Source organism: Ursus americanus, chromosome 2 (assembly GCF_024610735.1).
Source record: "Ursus americanus isolate L20-20 chromosome 2, mUrsAme1.1.p, whole genome shotgun sequence".
NCBI classification, from domain to species: domain Eukaryota; kingdom Metazoa; phylum Chordata; class Mammalia; order Carnivora; family Ursidae; genus Ursus; species Ursus americanus.
Window position 1 is genome coordinate 33,315,388 of NC_142128.1, and position 20,160 is coordinate 33,335,547.

At 49.9% G+C, this 20,160-nt stretch overlaps 1 protein-coding gene across 1 annotated transcript in view; it reads left to right on the top strand.

Moving 5' to 3' along the window:
- The first annotated feature begins 3,095 nt into the window (after positions 1 to 3,095).
- The window catches only part of USP7 (ubiquitin specific peptidase 7), a 61,874-nt gene continuing 44,809 nt past the window's right edge, over positions 3,096 to 20,160 (top strand). The window contains exon 1 of the mRNA XM_045783780.2: positions 3,096 to 3,276. Within this exon, the coding sequence (XP_045639736.1) occupies positions 3,195 to 3,276 (82 nt within the window). The 5' untranslated portion in view covers positions 3,096 to 3,194. The remainder of the gene's footprint in view (positions 3,277 to 20,160) is intronic.

The following is a 20,160-nucleotide window of genomic DNA, read 5'->3' on the forward strand; positions in this document are numbered from 1 at the left end:
TTTGCAGCTCCAGGTCCTTTGGAGGCATCCTGGCATTCAAGCTCCCAGGAAGCCAGCATTACTCAGCTGATTTGCGTCTTCTGTAGCATTCTTCCCTACACACCCCTTCTGTGAGCAAATGGGCTTTTCAGCTAATGCAGACGTGATTCTACCAGGGCAAGATGCAGACAAGCTAGCCGGAGCCTCTTGGAGTAACTGAGTCTGGGCCTTCTTCGTAGGCCTCAAAGGGCCTGGTAGTGCTTTTTCGAGGAGCTGGGGTGGCCTAGAAGTGAACTAACTCTCCACCTACCAGCTACTCCTAGAGCAAGGCAGGAAAGAGCAAAGAAGTAGTCATTGAATCCTTATGAAAGGCCTTTAAAGGGAAGAGGCAGTCTTTTGTCTCCCAAGCAAACCCCTAGCTCCTAGCAATTAGGAAACAGCTGAGGTGAAACCATTCCGCTCTGTCTTTATCGAGCAGCTACTATGTACCAGGCACTGTGCTAGGTGCTGAGGATACAGCTCTGATGTTTCTCCCCTCAAGATGCTTCTAGGACGGGAGAAGATATTATTTGTTTTCGTATCTTATTATTGTGTAATAAATTACCACAAACTCAGAGGCCTAAAACCACCTCTCTTCCCCTCCCACCCAACTCCAGCCTATCAGCAAGTCCAGCCAGTTCGACCTGTCAACACACCTACACCTGAACTCTTTTCTCCGAGTCCACCACACCTGTCCAGTTCAACTCCGTCTCTCCCCTAGACTGTGATCGGCACTTCCTCACTCATCCTTGACCTTCACAATATACCGTTTAAAAAAAAAATCCGTTTTACTGCGATATGATTCATGTATCATACAATTCACCCACTTGAAGTGTATAATTCAGTAGTTTTTAGCATATTCGCAGAGTGGTGCAACCATTAGCAGAAGCAAATTTTAGGATATTTTTAGAAGTCCCCAAAGAAGTCCTGTGTCTAGGAGCTGGCACTGCTCAAACCCTCAACCCCTCAGTCCTTAATCTGCCTTCTGTCTTTATAGATTGATTTGTCTGCTCTGGATGTCTCCTGTAATGGGAATCATTCACTATGTGGTTTCTTATGTCTGGCTTCTTCCACTGGGCATCATGTTTTGAGGGCAGAGCCTGGTGGTAGCATATCTCAGTGCTTCATTCTTTTTAATTGCCAAATAGTATTTCATGGGATGGGCATACCCCATTTCAGTTTACCCACCATGCCGGGCATCCTTTTTACTCATCTGTTTCCCTAGCTGGTTTTGAACCCAGCCATGAAGATAAGGTAGGGCGTGTGGAACCCAGGGAGACATTGTGTATCAGTCCCCGCCACCCCTTTCTCCACCCGAAAGATCCTGTCTGCCCTCCCCCAAGCCTCTCCAGAGCCGGAGGGGAGGATTCCTTTGCATCTGAGAAAGGCTCATTAGCATTTGTGAGAATTTGTGTGAATAACAACACCTCTTCGGGATCTGGGGGTGACCCAGGGACTGGGATTGATTGCTGTTGAAGTCACTGCCTTCCTTGGTGGGAAACCTTTGCGTATCTGAAATGCTCGGGGGGCGGGGGTGCCCAGTCACATTTGAATCATGCATTCCTTGAACAAATATTTATTGGGATCTTGCTATGTCCCACACATTTGGGACACCACAGCGCACAAGACGTTCTTTTCCGGGTGGGGAGATGGGACAGTAACTGCCCTGGAGAAAACTAGAGAAAAGTGCAGGGAAAGAGATCGGGAGATGGAAAGTGGGACAGGAATCACAATTTCCTGGTCATTTTAGGGCAAAATAATACTCTCCCTTGAGACGGTCACTTAGACGGACAGATGTGTGGAGATGTATATCCTTTTCGCCCATTTTCTTTTTCACCTACGCTGCCTCGGTTACCATAGAAAAACGGAGACGCTACTCACTAGTCTGGGCTGATGTGAAGGGAACCGATGAATGCCAAATGAAGAACTATTTGGGCCGGTTCCGAGGAGCTAAACTTTCCTGGTTTGGACTATAGCGAGAACCTAAGTTCTCCCACGTTAGGTTCTGGGTGCACACATGACAGCTCGGTGAACGTGGGGTGTGTGTGTTAAATGCTACTACTAATGACCACGACAGTCACTGGTGGTACGCGTCGTCCCACCTCTGTCCCGGGCCCTGTTCTAAGCAGCCTGGTCAGCTACACGCCCAAGGTCACACGGCCGCCGCTCTCAGGGCCCCCGGCTCTGTGAGGGAGGGCCCAGGCCCCCGCGCTGGGCCGGGCACCGGGCGCTCGCCCCTCAAGGCCGGAGACCCGCACCGCCGCGCCCCGGGGCTCAGGGGCCGGGGCCGGGCGGCGCAGGCGGCGCGGAGGGCGTGGGGGGGCGCGGCGCTGCGGGAGCGGGAGCTGGAGCCGGAGCGAGCGGGCGGGCCGAGGCGGCGGTGGCGGCGGCTGCTGGCGGCGGGCGGGCCGCTCCCTGCTCCGCCTCCCCTGCTCCGCCCTCCGCTCCCGCTCCGCCCTCCGGCTCGGCGCCCGCCCGCCCGCTCCCTGCGCCGCCCGCCCGCTCTCCGCTCGCTCGCTCGCTCGCTCTCGGGCCCCCCATGCGGATGTGACATTTCACGCCGCCGCCATTTTGAGAGCGAGCCGAGCCGAGCCGCCGGGCGCCGCGTCCGCTGCCGGAGCCCCGACGACGACGCCGAGGAGGCGGAGGCCGCAGCGCCCCGAGCGCGGCCGGCCCGTCGCCCGCCTGAGCCGCCGCCGCTCCCGCCGGCCCCAGGCCCCGCAGGCCCGCCGCGGCAGGCCAGGCCTCCCGCCCGCCGCGCCCGGCCCGAGGCGGGGCTGACTCCGCGGCCCCCGCCCGGCCGCCCTCCGCCCCCGGCCGGCCCGCGGCCCCGCAGCCCCGGCCCCGGCGGCGGGAGGCGGGCCCCGCGGCGGCGGCGGCGGCGGCGGCCGCAGCGAGCGACGAGGCCGCCCGGCCCGGCCCGCCGGCCGCCCGCCCGCCTCGGCGCCGAGATTGGGCGAATCGCGAGCAAGTACGTGCGCGTCTCCCTGCCGCCGCCGCCGCCCGCCGCGGGCCGCCCCGGGGCCGCCGCCGCCGCCGACGACGCGCGGGAGGAGGAGGAGGAGGCCGCCCCGCCGCCGCCGCCGCCGCCGCCGCCCCGGCTCGCCGCCGCCGCCCGCCCGCCGGGCCCGCAGCCCGGGCCCCCGGCCGCAGGCGAGGCCCAGGCCGCGGCCGACATGAACCACCAGCAGCAGCAGCAGCAGCAGCAGAAAGCGGGCGAGCAGCAGCTGAGCGAGCCCGAGGACATGGAGATGGAAGGTGAGGCCCGCGGGCCGGCCGCGGCGGGGCCGGGGGGCGCCTTCCATTGTGGCCGGGGGGAGCCGCGGGAGCCACGCGAGGGGCTCGCCATCTTTAAGCAGGCCCCGGCGGCCGCGGGCCTGGGCCTGGCCGGGCCGGGCGAGGCTGCACCGTCATGCCGGGCCCGCGCGCGGGGGGCGGCCGGCGGCCCCCTGCCCGGCTCATTGTCTGGGGCGCCTCCCGGCACAAAGCGCCCGCAGCCCGGACTTGTGAATTAGGGCGCCCCGGCCGCCGAGGGACGAGGCGTGTTCCGGCTGCTGGCGGCCGCGGGGTCGGGAGCAGGGCTCCGGGGGGCCGTGCTCCTTCGCGGGCGTTCCTGGTGCCTGCCTCGTCTGGCCTGGTTCCGGCCGGCGAGCTCGGGGAGCGCTCTGGCCCTCGGTGGACGCGGGGCTTGCCCGCACCTGCTCGCGTGCGCTCCCCCGGAGAGCCTGCCGAGGCTGCGAGGCGTTCCCCCGGATCGCTTTAAAACGGCACTTCCTAGCGTCGGGCTTCATTTTGAAACACCTGCAAGGAAGGCACATGTTCTCAGCCTTTGGACCGGCCCCGAGTTTTGAGCCGGGCGCTCTTCGTTTCTAAGTTACCTCTTCTTTTGGGGGGCAGTTTGGTACCTGACTCTGTGCGGTGCAATCAGCATCCGGCCAGGTGTGTGTTTGAAACTGCGCGAAAGCCCCCGCCGCACATGGCTACCTACAGCCGAATCAAAGCCGATTCCAAAGGTAACTTAATTTCTGTCCATGTGGCAGCAGTTTTCCCAGGTACTTTGAGATACAAGGTCTTGGTTGTAAAGGTTTGATGTAGAGTCTTTGGTTTACATCGCTCAGGCAGAGGTGGCCATTGGAAGGCATCTTTTATTTCTCGTGGCCCCAGCTACTTTAAGGGCAGAGCCAAAGAAGTCTTAAAAGATAGCTTTCTTACTGCCTTGAGGGGTAAGACTGGCAGGAGTCAAAAAGGGGTACCTGAGTGAGCGGAGCAGTGAATGTTCTTATTTTGCTTTGAGCAGAGATTTTGGGTTGTATAAATGAATGGAACCTTGCTCAGGAAGCTGAGGCAAAGCACCATTTGTCCGGTGGGGTGGCTACACGTGTGGGGCACTGCACCCTGGTTGGTGGGAACACTTTACCATGACTGGTATTCCCCTGTGAATAACTTACTGCCAGTAACTGGATGTTCACTGAAAAAATGGCTTGCCAGATTGCAGAAGGCAAAGTGGTGGAAATGCCTGCAGAAAGCACTTCCTAGTGGTACTTAACAATGGCAGTAATGGGAGACAGGAGAGCAGAGTCCACGCCAAGGACCCGGGCTGTATATTTCGATTGGCCTCAGCAAGGCAATAGCTTCACAGAGCTTTTGGCATGTGTGATTAAACCTACTAGTTGCAGGAATATGTTGCTGAGACCATTTTGTATATTCCTTTTATGCCCCGTAACAAAAAGGGTTGTTTTTCAGTTTCCTTTTTGAGTATCACTCTGTCAAGACAAGAGTCCAGTAGTGCTACACAGTGATTCCCCGTGTCCATTGTCTTACCACTTTTCAAGTGTTTTTGTGCACGAGTGAGAAGTAATAAACGTGGACATCGCTGAAGAGCCTATTTCTGGTGCAGAACTGTGCGTTTGGGGAAAGAGTCCTGCCCACAGGTTCCAAGGACTTTTCTGTAAGATGGGAGAGTGTAGAAGGGAGGTGGAAGAATTTTCAGAAGTCCATGCATGCTTCCAAGACTCTTTCTTCCTGGGGTTTTATTTTTATATCAAAGTTTGCATTGGAAAGGTCACCCCTAAAATTACTCATCTGCCGATGCACTAACATCTCAAAATTGGATAGTGAAGGTTGCAGTTATTAATGCTGATTCCTTAAACTTAAGAAACGCGTTTCTTTTGAGTGGACCTCTGTCCCAGGTTCATTATCCAAAAGGTGCGTTGTCTGTAGGACTTCTGATTGTCAGCACCCCATGAGCACCCACAGGTGTGTGGTTTAAAAAGCTCTCTGTGTGTTAGGCAGTCTGTGTCAGCCTTTCTTAGCCTTCCCGCTGCTAAAACGTGGTGCTAGGTTTAGATATTGTAGTTGAGGATTGGGAAGAGTAGAAGAATCTCCTTGCTATTAAAAAACCCAGAGGGATGGGATTTAGTGAATATCAACTCTGGTTGGCTTCATATGCCAGGCTGTGATAGTGCCTTGAACCTGTTTGGTGTCTTTGCGCTGAGTCCAGTCGAATCAGCAGCTGGAAATTGTCAGGGTTCTGATCAGCTTGAGGAAAGGAAGGCTTTGTCAGTGAGTAGCATCCTACCCGCCCCTCCTGGGCAGGGCGGGTTTCGAAGGAGCTTGGGAGACTGGTTTGGTTGGTTGGTTTTTTCCTATCGGTCAATGTTAGTTTGCTCTCCTCCTGCTCCACTTTATGGGGATAGCATTTGCTTTCGACTGAACTCTGCACAGCACTTGCATATCCGCTGGAGAATAACAACGCTCGGGATAGTTATTTTAAAAAATGGCTTGCTCTGAGCAGTTGGGAAAGTTATGAAGGGTGAGGGGTAGAGAGGGAGAAGATGGGGGGACATGCCGACAGTTCATCGGGGTCGGACCACATGCTTCCTGTAAGGCCTGGAGCAGTTGATCCCCACGTTTCAGGTCGGGAGGCAAATAGAACTGTGGGGCAATAGCATTATTAGGTCTGGCCAGGAAGGAATTTGCTTAGCAGTTTATTCATTGTCTAACTCAGAGGCGGTGCAGGCCGAGGGGCTGAAGGAGTGACTTGTGCAGGCCTCTGCCCCCTGAGTACTTGGAGAGGTGATAATCTGGTCTATGTTATGCCCGGTCCAGTCAACAGGAAGTTTTCCCAAGGCCTTGTTTCTGCTGCGGAGACTGGCGAGCACAAACGTAAATACCCTGATGTTTGTCCCTGGTTCTGCTGCCCATGTGAGCAGTCTCTGTTTCAGAGTGTAATCTCTGAAACTAATAGGGACAGACAGTTTTGTTTTGATTTTTTTTGTACAACACGCAGACCACTGCTCTCAGGACACCAAGCTGGGAGCAAATCAATGAGTCCTCTGCAGTTTTTGCAAAGAATTCATCATTGACATCTGTGTTTTCCATCTGGGGCGGCAGCAGCACTGGTGGGGTTCTGTTTCTTTCAAACTCGTGTGGGTAGGTGGAGTTTCAAGTTACTCTACTGCTGAGGCAGGTTTGGGAGTGGAAAGTGAATTGCCTTGGACACATGCATTCAGGTAAACCAAACGAGTGGATTTTATTCTATCTAAAATGCAAGTTTCCTCTTCAAATAGCACCGTAACAAGACAAAAAAAAAATCACAGAATATGGGAGTATTGATTTTTCTCTCACGTTAGCTTTGGTTGGTAAAAGAACTCTTCGAAGCTATAAAATGAAAATCAACTCAGAGAACCCAGAAGAAATACAGGAAAAATTAGGCCAAACCTAGAAACATCTGACTCTGAGCCTGTCAGGTTTTGATAGGATTGGAAGTTACTCCCCACAGGCATCAGCCCTCCTGATTTTCTCAGGCTGCTGATTTTGATTATCGGTGAACAAATAAAAGATTGATAACAGCAAATACGGGAAGGAAGCGAATACTTTCCTCCTTGATTTTTACTTTTTTGGAATTAGTTTTGTGGAAAGGCAGAAAGGGGCCATTGAGTAAACAGCTCCTCGTGGCGGGGCGGTTTGGTGCCTGAACAACAGGCTTTGGGCCAGGCCTGAGTTTGAGTGTGGACTTTGCCTTTTAATTGTGTGACCTCATGGCACATTACTTAAGCTCTTCGTGCTTTGGTTTTTCTGCATCGTTGAAAAGCAGGTCAGTCCTATCTTGCAAGGTAATTGTGAGGGTGGAGGCACAAAGCACTTGTAAAGTGCCACATGCAGCCCTGGGAGCGTGGATGTTCAATTCATGGTGTTCCATGTGATGGTAAGCCTCGCACCAGAGGAAGGGATCTGTTTAGGAACAAAGCATGTTGTTATTTTCGGTGGTGTGCAGAAAATGCCCTACGGTAATTATATCCTAATGTGGATTAAGAAGAAAACATAACGAGCCTCAATTTAAGCACCATTATGGAATTCTAGGCTTGAGATGTCTCAATAGCTACTTAAGGTTAATGGTCTCATATTTTAAGAAACATGAAACGGGTAATGGAGGAGACCAGGGGACTCGGGGCATTGTGACATGGGTACTGAAGTGTGCTCAGCTCAGTAGCCCTCTGATAAGAATATTCTTGTTTTTTGGAAAACTTGTAGAGCATCTAGTGATGAATTTGGAATTGAGAATCAGGTCGCCGAGTCTCCAGACTGTGGGAGTCAGCCTCGCATCCTTCTCCCTGGATCCCCACACCCTTTGCCAAGCCCTTTTGGTTTTCCAGCCACCACCCTAAATGAGGCCCCTGTTGCCTCATGTTGGGACTTTGCAGTAGTCTTCCTCCTGGTCTCTGAGCCATCCTTCCTGAAGCTCACACAGCTGTGGAAATGGACTGCGCCCAGACCTGCCATGCCCCGTCACCCCCCTGCTTCAGAGCGCGCAGGTGTGCTGCCCTCTGTGGATGTGGGAAGTCGCACAGTCCAGGCCACGCCGTCAGGAGCCTCAGGATTGGCCTTGGCCTCCTTTGCGCTTTGGGCTTTGAGCACACACAGGTTTGTGCTTCACAGGGTGCACCCCCAGCTTTGGGGCCCCACGCTTGCATAGACAGCGATGGCTTCGTCCTTCTGGAATGCAGACAGAACAGATACCCCATGACGGTGGTTCAAAACCTGTTCCAGTGCCCCCCTTCTAAACCAGAAAGGTGGTCTCAGCTGCTTGGCTTGCATTAGTCGTGTAGATCATGTGGTCACCATGCATGTACCCCCCCTCTTCCTCGGTGATGGTTTGTGTGGAAGGTGGTGAGCCTTTTCTGTTCAGTGTGCTTAGGGAGATCCTCATTCAGGAAACAGCAGTTCTAAGTCTAAACGGTAGAACAGGCGCTGGCTGGCAGGCAGGCAAGGTGGTGTGTGAGAGAGCTGCAGCCGTAAACCGATGTTGCTTTGATAGCTGCTAATTCAGTTTTATTGCTTTGAACCTAAGTTGCTTCGGATGGCATTTTTGATCCTTTTAGAAGGAAAAGCTTGTTTTTCAGAAGGGCATTGATGGATTTTCATAAATTACTGAAGGTTTCTTCTGAGTATTTTGAAAGGTGTTTTTGTTGTTCTTTCTGGTTTTTTGGATGAGTGGTATGTAGCCTGGGTATTTGTTTGATTTCCAAGGCAAAGGGATCTTACTCTGGAGACCAAACGTTGTAACGAGGTATTTCTTTTTTTTTTTTTTTTTAAGATTTTATTTATTTATTTGACAGAGACAGCCAGCGAGAGAGGGAACACAAGCAGGGGGAGTGGGAGAGGAAGAAGCAGGCTCCTAGTGGAGGAGCCTGATGTGGGGCTCGATCCCAGAACGCTGGGATCACGCCCTGAGCCGAAGGCAGACGCTTAACGACTGCGCCACCCAGGCGCCCCGTAACGAGGTATTTCTTAACACGTACTGTGACAGAGGTAAATGTTCAGTGTCACCTGTTTCGTGAACTTGTTCTGAACTAATTTGGACTTAAGAAAGTTAGAGGAAGCAGGGTTTTAAGTGTCATGCGTAGGCAAGAGTCAGTTATGCCATTTTTCTAGTAAGTTAACACATGCCTTGGCTAATGAGAAGTCAGACGTGTTGAAATTCTCTTGAAGAGAAGCAGGCCTACTTCTGAGGGTTGGTAAATTAAACTTGGAAGTTGGGGATGGGGGTAACGAGAAAGTTTCTTATATCAGGAAATATACTGACCTGGGCAAGAGCTGAATGCTTCCAGAACACGGTGATGACATGGCTAAATGAGAGACTAGCAGAAGACTGGGGAGGGAGAGTAGCGTCTGGGAGGACACACCGGAGAAGTGGTGTCACAGCTCCTTGTTGGGTTGATGGGAGCTGGGGATAGAAACCTCCAGGGGGTTACAGTGAGTGCAGAGCTCAGTGCCTGGGGTTGGCTGGGCCCTCGCTGGGCTGTGCATGTGCTGCCTTGTAGCCACTTCAGTTCCTGGGGCAACCTTGAGGTGTGCCCTCCGTTCTTAGGTCACATTTGCTTATATGGACTAAGATGCCCAAGTGTCCTTTGGAAGAGTCCAGCTCACCTGGCTGAGGGAGCTTTGGCTTACCCAGTGTTTGAAGCGTGCGTGTTGAGTCTGAGTCCCAAGGTGGTGGTCTGCTCTTTTTGGGGGGGAGGGGAGAGTCATTGAAAATCTAAAAGCTGTAGAGAAGGAGGTTCCCTTGTGTGACCACAACTGTTCTGTGTGATTTTCCTGCCTGGCATGGAATATTCAAAACCCAGGTCCTACTCCATGCCGGTGAGTAGATCGGTTTTCCTGACATCCTGATACTGGTGGGGCAGTGTCTTGCATTTGTGCCAGCCCTCAGAATATCCACCTGGGCAGGATCTAGCTTTCACCGTAAGTTGCTAAACTCGCCTCTGGTGTGGAAATCGGTTGTATGAGTTTATTAAGGTGACCCATATTGTAGAGCGTGATACGCCCAAGGGTGTAGCCACGGGTGCCTGGGGTGGTCATCTGACATCTCTCGGCTCCCCCTTGTGCCACCTGTTTCAAAGTACTTTCAGGAATTGATGGGGGGCTTTTTCAGGGGAAACCACGTGCTCTAATGTGTCTGCTGAGCAAACCCGTGTTACTGGAGGGCCCCCCTTATAAAAAGGCTTATGGGCTGTGTGGCTGGGGTTGCAGGTGTATTTCATCAATGCACTTTTGGGAATACCTTCTATCTCAAGGCGCTTAATTGACCCTGTGCGGTGGCTGTCTTAAAACAAGTGCCTGTAACCCTTCTTCGCTGTTCCTGTGGTTACATAGTCAGCTCCTCCTAGTGCTTGCTGCTGACGTTTGGTACTTCTTATATTCTTACCTTGGAGGAGACATGATTTAAAGAAACTATGTGAAGTGGTTAAAAACATTCTTCATTCCATATTGTTGTTTTGTAACCGTCATAGACACTTGTAAGAATCGCCCCCAACGATTCTCAGCCATTCTCTCTTATATTTTGAGGAGTGTGTTAAGGATTAAGAGGGTGCGCAAATAGGGGGAAAAAGCCTGACTAGCCGAATGTCCTCAGAAGCATCTGGCGGTGGAGGTGGGCAGGATGCTGTGGCCTCTTTGTGAGCCCCAGCCTTTGGGCTGACCCTCCTTCTCAAGACTGGGAGCTACGGTGGCTAAGGAGCTGCTTCTCCTGGATGGGAATGGTGCGCTGCCCTAGCCAGAAGGATTACTCATTTCTCCGAAGCGCTCCAGTCTCCTGGTTCTGATGAGAACAAATTGAGATCATGTTCCTACTTTAAACCCATCTTTCTCCAGAAATCCACTTGTTTTCATATGGGGGCAGGGGGAGATGCCATGTTGGGAGTGAGGACCTGTGCAATGCCTTGTGGTAGCCACTAGTTGCAGGGCAGCAATTTTAGGTTTAGAATAAAGTTGGGGTGCCCAGCTGGCTCAGTCGGTGGAGTGTGCGAGTCTAGACCTCAGGGTTGTGAGTTCGAGCCCCACACTGGGTGTAGGGATTACATTAAAAAAAAAATCCCATTCCTCAACCGACTAGCCACATTTCAGGCGTCGAATAGCCACTTGTGGCTGGTGGCCACCACATGGGACAGTGCAGGTACAGGGCACATCTGTCAACGGCAGAGAGTGTTAGTGGCCAGCGCTGGCCAACAGTGTCTTGTTGGATTCTTGGCTGGAGGGGTTTCTGGTAGCATTGGTATTTTGTGAAAACTGCAGTGTGTCCTGGGAAAGCTCAGGTAAAATGAATAAAATAGTTCTTGTGGCAAACCCTATACAGCAGGGCTTCTCCACTTGTGAAGAACCAGGTTTTTTCCCCTTAATTTCTAGTTCATTGTCACAGTTTCTAAAACGTATTTTGTAAAAATACAGTGCAAACAAATTACTTAAGTGAAATAAAATAGACCCACAAAATACAAGCTCCAGTTGATTATTAAATTCAACAAATGTAAAGTTAACTGTTGAAATCAGTTATTAGAACAAACACACATACCGAGAAAGAAAATTGCAGAAACTGTGTATCTTCATTGAAAGTGTGTATATAGGCCGTTAATATAAAGAAACTCGATTACACTTGTAACTTTGTTGTTCCACCGTGGTAACCAAACACAATTTTGTGTGAAATAGCAATTCCCCATATTGAAAGCCTACATGCACACTTTGAAGGAATGCAGCATACATGAGTAGTTTTTAAAGTAACAATCTTCCTGCTCGATGGATGGCATGTCTACTACTCATAGGGGGATGATGTTTGTCCAGATCATTTCTCTTTTGCTATTACTCCTGTGAATCCAGCACTGCGGACGTACGCTGATGAGAATGGGGGTGAGGGCTTAAAGTGATTTTACAGAATTTATCTGTGGACAGCTTCAACTGTATCCTATTAAATGTATAGCTAAATTATCTTTCATTCAAAGAAATGGGTTGCGGGTGATATCTACTTTTGGGTTACAGTTAACAAATGAACACTAGACTCTCACAAGGTGTAACGTGGTCCTGTGTGACATGCCACACCAGTTTGACAACACCCCAACTGGCCCCCAATGCTTTGGTGTTGGTGCAAAGTTCTCCCTCCCTCCCTCCCTCCCTCCCTCCCTCCCTCCCTCCCTCCTTCCCTCCTTCCCTCCTTCCCTCCCTCCCTCCCTCCCTCCCTCCTTTTTATTTTTTTTTAAAGATTTTATTTATTTGAGAGAGAAAGAGACACAGCAAGAGAGGGAACATAAGCAGGGGGAGTGGGAGAGGGAGAAGCAGGTTTCCTGCTGAGCAAAGAGTCCGATGCAGGGCTTGATTCTGGGACCGTGGGATCATGAGCTGAGCCAAAGGTAGACGCTTAAACGACTGAGCCACCCAGGCGCCCCTGGAAAGTTTCTGTGCTGGTTCTTCATTGTGCTTAGGTCCACAGAGGGGCCCCTGTTTGTGGACTCCGTGCAGGGCATGTCATTTTTAGCCCTGTCCTCTTTGCTTGCTTGTCTGGTTTTGGGATTGAGCCTTGCTCCTGACTCCTTTGCGCCCTAGTGGCAGCAGAGCAGTGCTTGCTGTGGTGCTCACAGAGCCCGGTTGCAGGACAGACATTGAGGATCCCCCTCTCAACGGGCAGGTACAGTGCTTGCTGCCCCTGGGTGTGACTGCCTGAGTGCGCGTGCCTGGAACCCATGTGCAGGGGGCGTCCTCAGGGGAGGGCTCTGAAGGTGCAGTGGACGGGAGGGGACTGGCTTCCCTCGGGAAGGGTGGGTCAGCTGAGGCTTTGCCGAGGAGGAGACACAGTTCAGTTTGAGTAGGGGGGTGCTGGGGTGGTCAGAGGCAGATGCAGAATAGCGCGAAGAGGTTGGTCGGATCTGGACCTGTGAGTCTGTGGCAGAGGTTTAGAATCTGTGGTTGGTGGAATAATGGCCCTCAAAGATGTCCATGTCCTAATCCGTAGAGGCTGTGACTGTATTCCCTTACATGGCAAAGGTGATTAAGGATCCCTAGTGGGGAGATTATCCAGTGCTACACAGGTGGGCCCAGTGTAATCACAAGGATCCTTACATGTGAAAGGAGGAGGTCCAGGTCTGGTGGTGTGGTGTGGTGTGCTTTGGGAAGGCCATTGCTGGCTTTTAGGATGGAAAGGGGAGCCAAGGAATGAGGGAGGTCTCTAGAAGCTGGAAAAGGCAAGACAGATTCTCCCCCAGAGCCTCCAGAAGGGAACCCTGCTAACACCTTGATTTTAGCCCAGTGAGCCCCATTTTCAGACTTCTAATCTCCAGAACTATAAAAGAATGCATGTGTGTTGTTTAAGCCACTGTTTATGGTAATCCGTTCCAGCAGCAATCAGAAAGTCATGCAGGATCCAGGGAAGTGGGTGAGAAGCCACAGGTGTGGGACGGATATAGGTAGCTGGCCTCAGACGTGTAGGAGGCTCAAGGAGTGTGTAGCAGCTTACCCTCACTGAGGACTCCTCACTGTGTGCCAGGCTGTCCCGTGTATTAACTTACATACTTCTTACTACGACTTGGAGATAGATGCGTCATCACCCCTGGTTCACGGCAGAGCAGGGCACTGAGTTGTTACTCAGGGTCAGTGATAGGATTGGAACCCATGCAGTCTGGCTTCTCGACCAGTTGCGAGTCGTCCTACCCAGTAGGCCCTGTTGGTCATAAAAGCTGTGGTTACTGCTTCTTAGTTGAAACCCCTCTGCTGCCTTCTCCCACGTCTCTTACCTCACCGCCCCAAAGTGGTATGCTGCAGTTGGGCTTCCTAGTTGAACGTTTTTGTGTGGTTCACCACATGCTTTGAATATAGAAAGTAGCTTACTGCCAAAATAGGCCTGGGCCACATGTACAGTTCAGCAAGAGGAATATGGTGGCATAAGAAGATACAGAGCAAAATGATATGAGGTTGTTTTTTTTTTAAAGATTTTATTTATTTATTCGACAGAGATAGAGACAGCCAGCAAGAGAGGGAACACAAGCAGGGGGAGTGGGAGAGGAAGAAGCAGGCTCCCAGCGGAGGAGCCTGATGCAGGGCTTGATCCCAGAACGGCGGGCTCACACCCTGAGCCGAAGGCAGATGCTTAATGACTGAGCCACCCAGGCACCCCAAAATGATAGAAATTTTTAAAGGTAGATGCCTCCTCCTTCGACATTGGAGGTAACCGAATCAGGTATTCAGTAACAGGTTATAATAAGATCCTGAGCTGAAATGAATCCTCCCAAAAGCAAACCGTTTGGACTCTGGGTATGTGGAGAGATAAAAATTGAGAAGGCTTAGCGGGGGCTCAGGGCGCAAACATACTGCATTTTAGAGTCCCTGATTCTTTGGACCTGGGTACCAGAGCGCTGGATTCCTTAAGGAGGCAGGGGCTGGAAGAGGCGGGGTGGTCTGGATGGCCACTCTCCTGGCTCATTAGCTGTCAGCTGGCTGTGTGGCAGTGTTTTCATGGCATATTTTGAATATTTTTCTTTTGGGCCTCTTTCCCTGACAGGAAATAAAAAAATTATATATATATATATATATATATATATATATATATATATATATATATATATATATATATATATATATATATATGGCTACTTTGGGAAGTATGTTTGGTTTGGAAAGTGATTGTAGCAGTCAAAAACTATAGCAGAACAATTCTAAATAAAGAAACCCTTCCGTGGCTGGGTGCTAGCTAGTCTTTGCCTATTAAGTAACTGAAGAAAGCTCAAGCAAATGTGACCTTTTTGTTTTAGTTTTCCTGAATGGCCCCTCTGCCCACACAGCGCAACACAAGACCTTGTGTTGTGTGGGCACAGGATTTTTCTTTTCTATAATTTCCTCTGAAAGCATACCTTTTTGGACATCACATTAGGTGCATGGTTTCACTCATGGTACCGATAGTAGATTTGGGATATTTATTGGTCTTCGTTTGTGCTCGAGTTTCTGCAGGGAAAACAGAGGTAGATGGGAGACACAAGTTCTGGCCGCAAGGGATGTGGCCAGGAGTGAAGATGCCCAGAACAAAGGGTAACACGCGGTAATGCCCAGGCGGCTGCTACCACATTGCGCAACATTGAGGCCTTCAAGCGAGTTGACTTGGGGGTGTCTGGAGAAGATGCAGATAAGTGAGGTGGATCGCAGGTGTCCTAGTTGGGGGGGGGGGGTGTGCGTCACGATGCCTGGTGCCAGTCCCGCAGCTTCTGTATGTCGGACACAGCAGTGTGTGTGCTCACCAGCCATAGGCTGGTGCTCGTGGTTGTCTTAATAGGGAACTCAGTCTCAGTACCGTGGGGTGATGTGGAAAGTGTGGTCCCTGCCACACTACTAAGTCTTCAGCATGATTCTGGAGTTGGTTATGCATTACTTTGGAGGGTATATGGGGAGAGGGAGAACTACTGCAAATCCCAACATTTTTTCCTTGGAAAGCAGAGGCTCTTATTTACAATCTAATTTCTGTTTTGATGAATTAAGTCCCTTTTTTTTTTTTTAAAGGCCTTTATTTTTTTCTTGAAAATCTGTGTTCCATTTTGGGTATGCTATCAGAAGGCACTCACTTAGTCAAAGAATTTTGCTTTTGAGCAGAAAGTCTCTGTCAAGCCTCCTGCTCTACAGATGAAGACCCCAAGCCTCCAAGGGATGGAGCGGTTTCTAGACTTAACACTGTCCAGTATTGTAGCCAGTAGCCACTCGTGGCTGAGTAGATTTAAGCTAATTAAAATTAAGTAAAATTAAATATTCGGTTCCTCATTCTGACTAGCTACTTTCAGGGGCTCATAGCTGGTGCATGGGGTGGTGGCTTTGGTATTGGATGGTGCAGCTATGGAACATCTCCTTGAGCACAATATTGGATGGGGCAGGGATGCTCTAGACCCAGCCTCTGCGCTGGATTTTAGCTCTGCCTCTCTAGTGCGTGCTGCCTTGAACAGGATCTTCTAGCATAATGGAAAACCAGGCATTTTCTTCTGTAATTACCAAGGAAGAAGTTTCCCCAAAAACCGGCTCAGCAAAGTGCAGACTTGCTGATAATCTCTCAGTCACGGCCCCAGGCACTGGGGGTGGGGGTGGTTTGCAAAGACGACCAAGTGATAAGTTGTCTTTGCTTAAGGAAAGTCAGTGGGACATAGATAGGTCCTGTGAGCACATGCATAATTACTGCAGGGTAGAAGGTGAGTGCCACCGAGGTGAGGAGCTAGGGTTATGGAAGTGAGGAGAAAGATTTCATCAGCTGTGGGGAAGCCGCAAGGCCGGGTCTGTGGTGCCGGGGAGTGGGCTGTGAGGGACAGATGCCGGGATGCTTGCCTGTTGAGTTCAGGGAGTTTGAGGTGAGAGCCAGAGGCAAGGCTTCCCGGCAGATGAAAAGAGGCACCTTTGTATTTCCTGAACATGTTCATTATAGTATCATTAACACATTGTGTGCTGTTTCTTTGCTTTACTCCCCATCAGACTTTGAGGTCAGAGGATTAGGGGAGAGCCTGGGTCTTTTCCCCAGTAGTACAGGCAATCCGGGTGCACGGCATTTTTGTATTTTAGTTTAAATGAGATGGGAACATGCCACAATGTTTAATGCTAACTCCTTTTTTTTTTTTTTTAAGATTTTATTTATTTATTTGACAGGGATAGAGACAGCCAGCGAGAGAGGGAACACAAGCAGGGGGAATGGGAGAGGAAGAAGCAGGCTCATAGCAGAGGAGCCTGACGTGGGGCTCGATCCCATAACGCTGGGATCACGCCCTGAGCTGAAGGCAGACGCTTCATCGCTGTGCCACCCAGGCACCCCTTAATGCTAACTCTTGATTTTACCTGCTTTGGTAACAGTTACAAACGGTTAGATTTGCAACTGTCCTTCTACAAGTCTTTTCGATAAAATGTGTTAGTCACTATGATTTTTAAAATAGCAACTTCTGTTGAGACATAATCCACATATGTCCCCATCTACCCATCGAAAGCATACTGTTCAGTGGGTTCTAGTATATTCCCAGTTGTGCAACCCTCAGCAATCAGATTTCAAACATTTTCATTACCCCCCAGACAAAATCCTGTATTCATTAGGGACGCTCCCCTTCTCCCTGCATCCTGGGCAGCCACCAGTCTCCTCTTTCTTCAGATCTGCCGCTTCTGGACGTGTCATATAAATGGACTCACAGTGTGTGGTCTTCTGTGTCCAGCTTCTTGCACTGACAGTCCCATCCTCAGGTTTGTTCACGTGGTAGTTGTATACGGGCTCTGTCGTGTGGAAGCTCACTGTGGTTCATGTAGGGTCAGGAAGATGTATAGGCTCTCATGGTTCTGCCATCTGCAGTAGGTTTGTTTTATTCAGTATGTTTTAAAGGGGCTTGGGGGACGCCTGGGTGGCTCAGTCAGTTAAGCGTCTGCCTTCCGCTCAGGTCATGATCCCGCAGTCGGCGGATCGAGTCCCTGTATTGGGCTCCTGGCTCAGCAGGAGCTGCCTTCTCCCTTGCCTGCTGCTCGCCCTGCTTGTGCTCTCTCTCTCTCTGACAAAAAAATAAAATCTTAAAAAAAAATAAAGGGACTTAGAACTTTTTGTGGTTATGCATGCGCTTGGCTACTAAGTTGAATGAACTGTGGGTGGTGCAGGGTGGGGATACCAGTGTCATTTGAGGGTTCAAGCAGAGCTGCAGAGTAGCAGTAGAAATGAGGGATTTATTAGATTAAAAAAAAGATTTTATTTATTTATTTGAGAGAGAACAAGAGTGAGAGAGCACAAGCAATGGGGGAGCAGCATGGTGGAAGGGAGAAGCAGGCTCCTCGCTCAGCAGGGAGCCCGATGGGGGGCTCGATCCCAGAACCCTGGGATGGTGCCCTGAGCAGAAGGCAGACGCTTCACCGACTGAGCCACCCAGGCGCCCCGGATTTACTGGATTTTACCATGCACAAACGTGGGAGCTGCTCACAGTCTGTCGCTACCGGATCTGGTGTTGGAGTCCATTGGGCATGTAGTCTTCAGGGGAAGATGAGTGGGAAGCAGGGTGAGGCTGAGCTGGAACCATATCCATGTGAGCCTCTCATGACTTCCAGGTGCCCTAACAGCCCAAAAGGCAGAGAAACCCCCAGGCGTAAAGGAATGTGGTCTCCTTGCTCCTGCCTTCCAGATTGCTGGCCTGGTGGCTCCCGAGGGGGAACTCTGCAAAGTAGGGCATGTAATTCCAGTTTGGCTAACCCGGCACACCACAAATCCACCATTTGGTGTGGTCTTTGGACTGTCAAGCTTTTTGCTGTCAGGATCCTGTTAAAATTTTAAAATTGAGGCGAACCCCAAAGAGCTCTTAGGTAGGTGGGTTACATTTGTCATTATCTGCCATCGTAAAAGCTAAAACTATGACCAGTCTTATTTAGGAAAAGTAAACCAATATCTATAACATACATCTTATAGGAAATAAATATTTTCCAAAACAAAGCAGTTTAATGAGGAATGGCATTATTTTTACATTTTTACAAATTTCTTTATTGTCTGGCTTAATAGAAGACAGCTGGATTCTGCTTTCTCTCTGCCTCTGCTTTCTGTCAGTTGCAGTGCATTTTAGTAGAAATAGAAAAGCCGGTCTCACAGAGGCGTCTAGTTCGTAAAGGGAGCTGTCGTTTAATAGCCTTTTCAGATAATTGTGACATTTTTTTGATACTGCACCAAATTTGGTAGCTTCTTAAGGTTAATTGCAATGTACCAGTTTGAAACCCTACAAATTAACTTTTCTATTACATTGAAATTCGTTGGTCTTTTTAAAAACAAGTTATGTATGTATTTATTTGAGAGAGAGAGAGAGAGTGACAGCATGAGTGGAGGAGGAGCAGACAGAGAGGGAGAAGCAGACCTGTGCTGAGCTGGGGACCCTCAGCTCATGGCCTGAGCCGAAATCAAGAGTCAGACGCTTAACAGACTGAGCCACCCAGGCGCCCGTCTTGTACTTTGAATGAACGCTTTCTATACCATTCATTGGTGATTTGGAAAAGTTTGATTCACTGAGTTATCCAGATCCTCTGAATGTTGACACATTGCATAGTACAGTTACATTTTAAAAAACGGCGGTAAGTCCCAGAGTCACATTTATGTGTGGTAGCAGCCTTGTGCTGTTACTTAATTGGGAACAGGGTTGTAGTTACAATTCTAGAAAGCTCATTGGGACAAAGCAGCGATGACTTCTGTTGTGTATGAAGAGTCTTAATACTTCTTGGCAGCATGGGTGAAGATGGTTGGTTGGTAATTAGGGCGGCGTGGCAGCTGTCCTCTGCCCCTGTCCCCTGTCCCTAATGCCGCTTTATGAGCACGGGCTGCTGCCATGGGGAGGGAGCGGGCGCTGTTGGTTGGCCCCCTGCGATAGGGAAGTGCCATGGACTGGGGTGTGGACACCAGATTTGTCTGCTTTCTCCCCCAGGTCAAGGTGTGTATGTAAGATGATCCTGTTAAGAAGAGTAACAGATTTCATGAGAATTCAAGGAGGAGGGAGTACTTAAACCAAAAATAACTTGTGGTTTTGATTATTTTCTTTCCTAACTCTTTATAACAGCTACCATTCCTCTTCTTAATATTTTGTTTGTATCCCCCCCCCCCCCATTTTCTCCATTTTCCAGTAGCTTGTGTGGAACAGTGGGAAATCATTGGGAAATTATTCTGGATTTAAACATGATTTGTGAAACAGCACACCTTGTTTATGTACCTCAGTTTATTGGCACATAGTATGCATGGTTCTTAAACCAGCGTTTCAGTACATACATGCTTTCAGTTCTGTTCTTATCTCCTACTTCCTTGGCTCCTTGACATTTGCAGCTCCCTCTCCCCCAAAATAACACATTTTGATGCAAATATGTGTGTACTGCTTTGTACAAGACTATCTGAAGGTATTGGGGCAAAGAAGAGTCAGACCGTACATTTTTTTTGTATAAAATCCTTTAGTTCTCTTTTTCCAAATAGTTAAAAGATCTGAAACCATATAAAAGGGAGTGCTTATTTAAAAAGTCAGTAAATTATTTCTTCTCTCTGCCCTGTAGGTGATTTTTTCCCCTTTTGTTTTTTTAAATTACTGTAAAGTAAAATTGACTTTGGGGGGGGGGTTCCTGTGCGTTTAACACCTGTATAGATTTGTGTAACCGCTACCACAATCAGGATACAGAGCAGTTCCCTCACCCCAAAACTCCCCTCAGGCTTTTCCGTTGTAGTCACATCTTCCACCTACTGCAAACCCCTGGCAACCACGGATGTGTCCTCGGTCCCTTATGGGTTTTGCATTTTGCAAATGTCATGTAAATGGAATCATACAGCATGTGACGTTTTAGATTGGCTACTTTCTTCAGCCATCCAAGCTAGGTGTTTCAATA